We start from the raw sequence: 11,420 nt of genomic DNA, 5'->3' as shown, positions 1-11,420 counted from the left end.
ATCATGCTTGACTCCTCTATTATAATTATAACCTATAATAATCTTCAGGAAATTCTGTTAGCTCTAATTTCAGAATATATCTGGAGTCTGACTACTTCTCACTTCCAGTATACATTTGTGGAATGGGCCATCATCACAGCTGGCCTGAGTTAGTGAACTTGCTGCTTATCTGGCCTCCTAGCTTCCATCCTTGTCTCTTCCAACAGGAGCAGGTAGAGCCGTTCTCATGCCCGTCCTCTACTCAAAACTCACACTCACCACTTCACTCAGAAGAGAAGGCCGTGTGCTGGTAGTGTCTTACAAGGCCCTTTAGGATTTATGCACCACCCACAATTGCTTATCATCCCAGCCACTTTCCACCTTATTCCACTTTAGTCACAGGGGTTGTTTGAACATTGTCAGGCAGGAGCCACCTAAGTGCCTCCGCACTGGCTGTTCTCTCTGTGTTTTGCTTTCCCCAGATGTACACATGGATGCTCCCATATCCTCCTTAAGGTCTTTGGTCAAAAGTCACCTTCTCAGTGAGGCCTATTCTTAACATCCTCTTTAAAATGAAAACTCTGGCATTCCCACTATCTCTGACCCTGCTTGATTTTTTCCTTAGACTTATTGTAAATTACCATTTTGTTTGTGTTTATGTGTCTGCATTTTCTGTGAGAATGTAAGTACCGTGAGGGAGACAATTGTCAATTTCATTCACCAATGCATCAGGGAATGTATACTACATGTATAGCTTGTTTTGTTTTTTTTAAAAAACAAAACACCATGAACTTTTCTTAATATGTTGAAATATGTATTGAAAATATTATTTTTCTTGTTATTATATTCTATCACACTGATCTTTAATTCATTTTATGTATTGTGGCAAAATGAAATTGTTATATTTTTGATATATTAATCCAACTCTATAATAGACATCTTTTATCATAGAAATACTAGGTGAAGGTCTATCAGCATTTTTCAGGGAGCCTGATTTATATTACCCAAGTGTCTGTCCAAAAATTGTACTGATTTATATTCTTCTTAACAGTGAGGGAGGTGGCCTTACACACTTTAAGAATATGGATTCTGGTGCCCACACACCTGGGTTAGAACATCAACTCTGCTACTGACAGTGTGTGTGTCCAAACACATTATTAGCCTCAGTATCCTCATTTATAAACTGGTAATGATGGTGTTTCTGTCATTAGAGTGTTGTGAAGATTAATTGAAAGAATCAACTTGACATAATGCTGGCATAGAGGAAGTCCTCAAGAGATGTCAGGTGTTATTTAAATTTGTATTGCTACTTTTATTATGAAATTATCCATTTTCATTAGACCTGACCATGAGTTTGATGTATTTATTCCAAATCTGATATATGCCTTATTAAGTTTTGTTTATTGAGGTCAACTTTTTAATGTTTATTGGTCTATTAGTCCTCTTTCTTTTAAAAAATAATTTTCTTAAATTCTTTCCTCTTCTTTCTCTTCAGGTTTCCCTCACTTGCTGATTTATAAATAGTTTTTCTGTGTTAAGGATATTAGGGCTTCATCATCAGGGCTAAAATAACCACACTGGAACTTTGTGTGGATTAGGAAAAAAGTACTTCAAAGGGGCAAACCCATGCCTGGTTAGGACATATTGTTTGTTTAATGGGTGGGGGCACAGGCTGGATTTCAGCCCCCACAGACCCTTTGGCCAGTAGGCCTTGAGCACTTAAAGTCTACACAAGTCTATGTAGTGACTTTGTGGGTCACAGGATTGGAAATAGAGTTTACAAGTTTGTAGTTGGATTTATATTTTATTGTGATGCTTCCTAAAATACAAAGTAGTTAAAAATGTTTACATATTTTTGTATATTGTTATTTTGCTTTCTGAATTTTTCTATTACTGCTTTATATTTAGGGTATCAGTCAGAGTTTTCAGGAAATATCAGTCAGGAAAGGGACAGAGAGAGACAGAGACATAGAAAGAAAGAGAGAGATTTATTACAAGGAATGGCTCATGTGTTTTTCAGAGCCCACAAGTCCAAACTCTACTGTGTGGACTGGAAGGCTGGAGTTCCAGGAGAGCTGATGGTACAGATGAAATCCAAAGACAGTCTACTGGAGAGTTCTTTCTTGCTTGGGAAGGCTGGTCGTTTTGTTCATTTCAGGTCTTCAGCTGACTGGGGATAAGGCCCACCCACCTTATGGAGGAAAATCTGTTTTACTCAGAGTTCACCAGTTTCAATGTTAATTTCATCCAAAAACACTCCCCCAAACTGACACATAAAATTAGTCACCATGTTTAGGAAATCTTTCCCTACTGCCATTCAGACATTCACTTGTTTTAGTTGTCATAAGCTTCTCCATTATTCTTTGCTTGACACAGTTTATTTGTACCTAAGTAATGACTACATATCAAAAACAAATGACATTGATGCACAAAGTTTACTTTTAAAGTTTTTCTTTATCATTTTTTATTTATGTGCTTTAAGTAGAGAAACAAACTTAGAAAGTGAAATACAACTATCTGAAGCCAAGATAGAAGATGATACTTTTTACTATTCAGATACTTAATTGGCAGTGAAATGTCTTATAAATGGGGTTGTACTTATATACCTAATACGGAATTGATGTCATGTGAATAACTGTAAATGTGATTATCATTCATCAGAACATTCAAGATATTTGTAATCAACATGCAAACTTTAGCAAAAGAGCCTAAATTAACTTCAAGGGATTTGGGGAGGTAAGTCAATAACAATTATAAATAATGTGCAAAGTAACTCGGACATCTGGAGATTTCATTATTCATGACCAAACGAATTTGGAGAAAGCAGATATTTTGGCACATACCAATCGGATGCTCCAAAGTATTGTCAAAGCTACATAAAATAATGTGCAAGGTTGGCAGATTTTCATTACATTTTAAAATGTAACTTGTTAATTTTATTATCTAAAGAAAAGCACATTTTAGAGTGTATTAACTGGATAAGGATACATATTATCCTGCTTAACCTATTAAAATAATTGTACCTGTGTTCATAGAATCTGACATCTTTAAAATCTTTTTTCCTTTGTCACTTGAGGAAATGAACATGACTTATTAGCACAAATTTCCACTTGAAGATAGTTTATTCCCCAAGCTCCATTCTGGTAATTGGCCATCAATGTCCCATCTTTAAGGGATTCTTAATTTGATGGGAGAGAGGATATAGATATTTATATCTAAAGTCCAAAGAAGACTCAAATCTGATGTTCTCTAGCTTCTTAAAGTGATACTTTTCTGGAATTATTTTCCAGGAGGAAGAGGAAGAGAAACAGATTATTAAATCATCTCTAGAATAAAAAATATGTATGTTTTCAAAAGTTCTGTTCAAGCATGGTAGATTTGAAATACAAGTTGAGGGATGCACAGCGCCAGCAGTGAGCATCTAACTCCAGGTTAGTAAACACCCTTTGATAGACATTTAGTGAATGTGTGTCTGAACATACAAGTCAACCAGAGACTAATTCATTCCATTATTTTTTACATTAAAATTGTTGGAGGAAATAATATTAACTTGTCAGTTAAAATCAAATTTTGTCATTGTTGTATTTGTTTCCTAAGTAGCATTTGTAGGTATACAAATTCAACTTCATTTGTTTCTGACTATAAATTTAACATTTAATAACCTCTAAAATGCCTTTGTAAATGATAAAATGTTCTCTGAAATCAGAGCCCTATTTAAGTTCATTTATTCCATTTCTTTAGACATCCATTTTTAAAAGAGCTTGATTGACATATAATTTACATACCATAAAGTTCATTCATTTCCAGTATACAATTCAATGGCTTTTAGTTCATTTATAGAATTGTGCATCACCAATATCTAATTTTAGAGCATCCTTAATTCAATAGCAAGCAAAACATGTCTTTTTTGTTTCCTGAGTTTTCCATTTGTTTCGACTTTCCACTCACTTAATCTCTAGAACACTAAATGAAACCCAGTTATATTTTAGCTTTACACGTGAAAATTTTCATGGCCACAGAGCAAAAGTATACCAATAAAAGAATAGCCATTATGGTCAGTAATACATATGCTAGCTGGTGTCAGTGTCATCTAAATAAACTTGTGAAGAGATCCTGAATTGTGATTATTTCCATCATGTCCACAGCCGTGTTTAACTTCAGATATATAATCCCATTCTAAAGAGGGGTAACACCTATTCCTAAAAGGTACTGCAATTAAATCTTTTAATATAATCCATTTAGAAAACTTCAAGAGGAACAAAAGAATCTGAGTCCCTGTTATCCTTACAAAAATCTGGTTGAGACTGGCGCTATTCGAGTGTACTAAAACAGATATAATAACCATGAGTTCCTGTAGATTTTTAAATTCTATCACTGTATCATGTTCACATCATTAGCATATTTCAGATGTGGAATATGTAACTTTAGCTCCCTGTAAGAAGCCTTACCAAACTATTTTTTCATGTTATATTCTTCAATTTTGTAAAGGACCAACATATTAAAAGTTAATACAAAGGACAGTTCTGTATCTTTTGTGAAATTACTCATGAAGAATTCTGTTCAATGTCTTTATAAAAATGTTTATACAATATCTTCCTCTTAGTGAAAAGAGTGGGGTACCACCTCATTTCTCATGATAAACTGATAGTGAGACCTATCCATCCCATTCCAGTTCTTCTGGAAGTTCAGAACTATGTTCTTAATCAAATGCTGAACTTATCAGTACTCACGAACACTGTGAAAGCTACCCCTCCCCCCCAATTATTGCAGCATAGGTTTTATGCTCTGGTCCTTGTTTAAAGGTCTTGAAAAATATTTCTTTCATTGAAGCCATTCTAAAATCCTGTCATAAGTAGTCAGTTTATACACAATAAATCTACAAAGGAATTGGATCCTTGGTTTTTTAATCCCAAACCCAACTGATTAAGAGAGATGACAAGAGCAGTAATAAAATGTAGATTTGGGGGAACTGTATGAGCCTTAGGTTAATTGATTTATTTCCCTTTATACTGATTGCTTTTTTAACTGAGTTAAGTGAGAATGGGAAACTGCTGGTGTTACATAATCATGGTCTGAATGAGTGAGTGTGTGAATGAGCAAATGAATATGGAAAGAAGAGATAGTTCCACTACAACCAGAAGTCCTGGAAGGTGTCTTGAGTGTCAAGATTTCAAAGCAAGCATTGTGATGTGTAACTCCATAAATTTGCTTAAAAATCATTGTATTTTACACTTAAAATTGGTGAATTTTGGTAGGTAGGTACATTTTATCTTAATAAACTGGATTTTTTAAAAAATTAAAAAAGGAAGATTCTAGGCAGCCTTAACGTGGGAGAAAAACAAACTATTATTGGGCTTGTCTTTAATCATCCTCGTATTGTATTTTATATTTTGTCTTACAAATTAAATTATATTCAGATAAAATTTAGGTGATCACTTTTATGTGCCTGGTAGGCCCTTTCATGTCCACCTCTTTTCTTTATATAGATTCAGAACACGATCTGAAACTTGAGATAATGGAGCTGCAGAATTATTCCTTGGTGTCAGAATTTGTGTTGTATGGACTCTGTACTTCACAACATCTCCGGCATTTTTTCTTTATATTTTTCTCTGGGATCTATGTGGCCACTGTGCTGGGTAACCTCATCATTGTGGTCACTGTAATATCTGACCCTCACTTGCACTCCTCTCCTATGTACTTCCTGCTGGGAAATCTATCTTTCTTAGACATATGGCTAGCCTCGTGTGCCACCCCCAAGATGATCAGGGACTTTCTTAGTGATCGAAAGCTCATTTCCTTTGGAGGATGTATGGCTCAGATCTTCTTCCTTCACTTTATTGGTGTGGCTGAGATGGTACTTCTGGTTTCCATGGCCTATGACAGATATGTGGCTATATGCAAACCTTTGCATTACATGACCATGATGAGCCGGCAGACTTGCATGGGGCTGGTGTTTGTTTCATGGGTCACTGGATTTGTGCACTCCATCAGTCAAGTAGCCTTTACTGTGAATTTACCTTACTGTGGCCCCAATGAGGTGGACAGCTTCTTCTGTGACCTTCCTCTCGTGATCAAGCTTGCCTGCATGGACACCTATGGCTTAGGTATACTTATGATCTCAGACAGTGGGTTGCTCTCCTTGAGCTGTTTTCTACTTCTCTTGGTCTCTTACACTGTTATCCTCATCACTGTCCAACAGCGTGCTGCTGGTGGGGTATCCAAAGCACTCTCTACTTGCTCTGCACACATCACGGTAGTCACGCTCTTCTTTGGGCCCTGCATTTTCATTTACGTGTGGCCTTTCAGTCGGTTCTCTGTGGACAAGCTCCTGTCTGTGTTTTATACTATTTTTACTCCACTCTTGAACCCCCTTATCTACACATTGAGAAATAAAGAGATGAAAACAGCTATGAAGAAACTGTGTAACCAGCATGTGACTTCTCACTGAATTCCAGCTTTCCATAGACCTACATGTTCTTACTCATTCAGGGGATATCATTTCTTTAGTAGGATTCTGCTCAAAGATTTCATTCTGATGTTTTATTGATATAATTTGCATTGTGTTATATTACAGAGAAATAGTTACAGCAAAAATCATGTGTATAGTTTTATTCTATATAATTTTATACTTTAAAATTTTATCATATAATTTTTAGTATCACTACCTTATAATGTAAGATTTATGTTACAATAATTATTATAACTTTAAAAAAATTTTTAAAAATAAAATAAATAAATAGCTTTTAAATCAAATTATTTTGTGTAAAGAATCTTTTAATGTAATTTCTTTTTTTTTTAAAGATTTATTTATTTATTCATGAAAGACAGAGAGAGAGAGAGAGAGAGAGAGGCAAAGGGAGAAGCAGGCTCCCAAGGAGCAGGGAGCCCGATGCGGGACTTGATCCCAGGACCCTGGGATCATGACCTGAGCCAAAGGCAGATGCTTAACCATCTGAGCCACCCAGGCACCCCTTTTAATGTAATTTCTAAATGCTAAATTCTCAAAGGGGAGCCCCCAAATTTAAGGATTTCCATTTGAAGTAAAATTCCATTCCTTATATGGGGAAACTTTTTTTTCATTTCTAGCTCTTCCTCCTTGATCTCAGTGCAGTTTGAAGAAGAAAAGGTTAGGGAGACTTTCATAGAAAGAAATGTATGTCCAACCATTGGGTTTCTTGGTATTGCCTCCTTCCTCCTTTAGGAGGGCCCAGCGGTTCTTGCCCAAAGAAGTGACACTTTTACCCTTCTGTGCTTCTGTTTAAGAAACACTTCCTCCCCGGGTTTGAATATTTGATAAAGAAAATCAACTTTCAAAGTTCATGGGCCCTGCTCCTGGGCTCCCAGGAAGCCGTGCTTTATTTATCAAGATCAGAATGGCTGAACCAGACTTCAGAGCATAGACTCAGTTTCTGCCCCAGCATACATTGTACATCTGCTTCATTAACAGATAACCTAAAAGAAACACTTCAAACTAAAGGTAAGAGTAAAAAAATCTCCCTAAGTTCTGATCCCATACCTCCAAAGCCTTGCACATACAAAAGACATAAGATAAAGTTTATAATTTTTTGGAGTGTCCTTCCTCATTATGATTTTTAACACTTTTTTTTTTAAGAGATATTTATTTTTAGAGAGAGTGTGGGCATGTGTGCATGCAAGCTGGGGGAGGGGGAGAGAGGGGCAGAAAGAGAGGGAGAGAGAGAATCAAGCCAACTCCCCTCTGAGCATGGAGCCCAACATGGGGCTAGATCTCACGACCCTGAGATCATGACCTGAGCCAAAATCAAGAGTCAGACCCTCAACTGACTGAGCCACCCAGGCACCCAAATATTAACTCTTGATGTAACAAAAAGCATATATAACTCCATATTAAACATTCCTTCTCCTGAGCACTCTCTTTGTGAAGATTGTGTATCCTGGGCACCCATCCTAACTTGGGCTCCAATAAAACTTTCTCTTTGAAGTTCTAAAAGGTTTGTTCATTTTGTGTTGACATATCTAGAATCAGACTTTCTAGTAATAAAACGCTGGTGTTATATAATTTTGATATTACATCTATTTTCAGTGAACCATTAAATGTGGTGCTTTCAGGTCTACCTGTTAAATTCAGTCCATTTCCATTTTTATCTAGATTCTTCAAGTGAAGGTATTTTGAAAATTAGAGACTATAACAATTCTCCTCTTTGAGACTTCGTCTTGTAAAGGGTAGCTTCCTTGGGCACACCAGTTTCTCAGCTTTACCTCTTCATCTGAGAAAGTTCAGCAGACTCCATCTGTGTTTCTTTTCTCTGTGCTGCAGCCTGGAATCTCTCATAGCAAAAAAAACTGGACAATTGTAGGACTCAATTCATTTGTTTCCTGTCTCAGGTACTACTGTATTCTTCACTGCCTGAAGTCCAGGATTCTGAGAACTGTTATTTCATGTTTTTAAGTTGTCTCAGATGGGAGAGTAAGTCCAGTCTCTGTTACTCCGTGGTAGGCAGAAGCAGAAGACATGGTCCGTGTGAGAGATATAAAATTTCGTTTCCTGACAATAAGCCTTGATAAGAGTGAAATAAATCGAGTATAAGATTGAAGTGATGACATTAGAGGTGCTGGGTGGTTAATCATGAAAAGTTTGAAAGAAGAAGAAAACTCAAAGGTTATACTGTTGAATTCACAGTTTGGCTCAATTATAAACTAAAATCAGTGACTCTAAGTAGTAGACAGTAGCTCCATCGCCAAATTCTGAGACATATCAACAGAGTAAATTCTTTACATTCTGTTATATGATTTTTTTCTGCATGTGTTAAAATTTTATGGATTCAGGTATTATATTTAAGTCTTTAATCCATTTCAAGTTAATTTTTTGTGAGTGTTATATGACAGGGTCTAACTTCATTTTTCTGTGTGTGGTTATCCAGTTTTCCAGGACCATTTATTAAAGGGACTATTCTTTTGCCATTGAGTATTGTTTATTCTCTTGTCAAATACTAGTTGACTGTTTATGTGAGGGTTTATTTTTTGGCTTTCAATTCTATTCCATTGGTCTATATATCTGTTTTTATGCCAATAATCATCCCATTTTGATTACTGTGACTTTGAGTCAGGAAGTACAATTCCTCCAATGTTGTTTTTATCAGAATTTCTTTGGGTATTCACAGTCTTCTGTGGTTTCATAAAAATATTGTGATTGTTTTTTCAATTCTTTTTTTTGTTGTTGTTGTTAAAGATTTTATTTATTTATTTGACAGAGAGAGAGAGATAGCGAGAGCAGGAACACAAGCAGGGGGAGTGGGAGAGGGAGAAGCAGGCTTCCCGCAGAGCAGGGAGCCTGATGCAAGGCTCGATCCCAGGACGCTGGGATCATGACCAGAGCCGAAGGCAGACACTTAACAACTGAGCCTTCCAGCCGCCCCTGTTTTTTCAATTCTTTGAAAAATTACTTCTGTGGTAATGATAGTAATTACGTTAAATATATAGAAGTCTTTGGATAGTATGGACATTTTAAGAATATTAATTCTTCCATTCTGTGAACATAAGATGACTTCCCATTCGTGTCTTTTTCAATTTCCTTCATCAGAATCTCGTGGTTTTCAGAGTATAGCTCTTTCACCTACTTTGATCAAATTTATTCTTTTTTTCCCATTTTTTTCTTTTTTTTTTGTTATGCTGTGTTAATCACCATACATTACATCATTACTTCTTGATGTAGTGTTCCATGATTCATTGTTTGCATATAACACCCAGTGCTCCATGCAGTACGTGCCCTCTTTAATACCCATCACCACGCTAACCCATCCGCCCACCCCCTCCCCTCTAGAACTCTGAGTTTGGTTCTGAGTCCATAATTGCTCATGGTTTGTCTCCTCTTCCGATTCCCCCCCACTTCATTTTTCCCTTCCTACTATCTTCTTTTTTTTTTTTAACATATGTATTATTTGTTTCAGAGGTACAGATCTGTGATTCAGCAGTCTTACACAATTCACAGTGCTCACCACAGCACATACCCTCCCCAATGTCTATCACCCAGCCACCCCATCCCTCCCACCCCCCACTATTCAAGCAACCTCAGTTTGTTTCCTGAGATTAAGAATTCCTTATACCAGTGAGATCATATGATAAATGTCTTACTCTGATTGAATTATTTTGCTCAGTATAATACCCTTCAGTTCCATCCACGTTGTTACAAATGGCAAGATATCATTCCTTTTGATGGCTGCATAATTATCCATTGTATATATATACCACATCTTCTTTATCCATTCATCTGTTTCAATTAGCAATTATTGCGCCTCAGATAAACCTCATTGGCTACAATATTGCCACTGCGCAAAGCTATCCATTCATCTGTTGATGGACATCTTGGCTCTTTCCATAGTTTGGCTATTGTGGGCATTGCTGCTATAAACATTGGGGTGCACGTACCCCTTCAGATCCCTACATTTGTATCTTTGGGGTAAATACCCAGTAGTGCAATTGCTGGATCGTAGGGTAGCTCTATTTTCAACTTTTAGAGGAACCTCCATACTGTTTTCCAGAGTGGCTGCACTGGCTTGCATTCCCACAAACAGTGTAGGAGGGTTCCCCTTTCTCCGCATCCCCACCAACATCTGTCGTTTCCTGACTTGTTAATTTTAGCCATTCTGACTGGTGTGAGGTGGTATCTCATTGAGGTTTTGATTTGGATTTCCCTGATGCCGAGCGATGTTGAGTACTTTTTCATGTGTCCGTTGGCCATTTGGACGTCTTCTTTGGAAAAATGTCTGTTCATGTCTTCTGCCCATTTCTTGATTGGATCATTTGTTCTTTGGGTGTTGAGTTTAAGAAGTTCTTTATAGATTTTGGATACTAGCCCTTTATCTGATATGTCATTTGCAAATGTCTTCTTCCATTCTGTCAGTTGTCTTTTGATTGTGTTGACTCTTTCCTTTGCTGTGCAAAAGCTTTTTATCTTGAAGAAGTCCCAATAGTTCATTTTTGCCCTTGCTTCCCTTGTCTTTGGTGATGTTTCTAGGAAGAAGTTGCTGCAGCTGATGTCGAAGAGGATGCTGCCTGTGTTCTCCTTTAGGATTTTGATGGACTTCTGTCTCACATTTAGGTCTGGCAACCATTTTGAGTCTATTATTGTGTGTGGTGTAAAGAAATGATCCACTTTCATTATTCTGCATGTGACTGTCCAATTTTCCAAACACCATTTGTTGAAGAGACTATCTTTTTTCCATTGGGCATTCTTTCCTGCTTTATCAAAGATTAGTTGACCATAGAGTTGAGGGTCTATTTCTGGGCTCTCTGTTCTGTTCCATTGATTTATGTATCTGATTTTGTGCCAGTACCATACTGTCTTGATGATGACAGCTTTGTAATAGAGCTTGAAGTCCAGAATTGTGATGCCACCAGCTTTGCTCTTCTTTTTCAACATTCCTCTGGCTATATGGAGTCTTTTCTGGTTCCATTCAAATTAT

General features: G+C 36.8%; 1 protein-coding gene and 1 pseudogene across 1 annotated transcript; one reads left to right on the top strand and one right to left on the bottom strand.

The window, feature by feature from the left end:
- Positions 1-5,467: 5,467 nt before the first annotated feature.
- Positions 5,468-6,427, top strand: LOC114221381 (olfactory receptor 4K14). The gene has a single exon (XM_028119500.2). The coding sequence runs from the start codon at positions 5,495-5,497 to the stop codon at positions 6,425-6,427; it is 933 nt and encodes a 310-aa protein (XP_027975301.1). The 5' UTR covers positions 5,468-5,494.
- Positions 6,428-10,226: 3,799 nt separating this feature from the next.
- On the bottom strand, positions 10,227-10,295 carry LOC114221490 (U4 spliceosomal RNA; annotated as a pseudogene).
- Between the last annotated feature and the right edge of the window lie 1,125 nt (positions 10,296-11,420).

Source organism: Eumetopias jubatus, unplaced genomic scaffold (genome assembly GCF_037043125.1).
Source record: "Eumetopias jubatus isolate StellerSeaLion01/CBP00866 unplaced genomic scaffold, mEumJub1_p1.0 scaffold_7, whole genome shotgun sequence".
Lineage (NCBI taxonomy): Eukaryota > Metazoa > Chordata > Mammalia > Carnivora > Otariidae > Eumetopias > Eumetopias jubatus.
Note: the sequence above shows the minus strand (reverse complement) of the source record. Positions and strands in the feature narration are given on the sequence as shown.

Bases quoted from the DNA above. Each gene is read 5' to 3' on its own strand.
- LOC114221381 (XM_028119500.2), top strand. From the start codon at position 5,495: ATGGAGCTGCAGAATTATTCCTTGGTGTCAGAATTTGTGTTGTATGGA.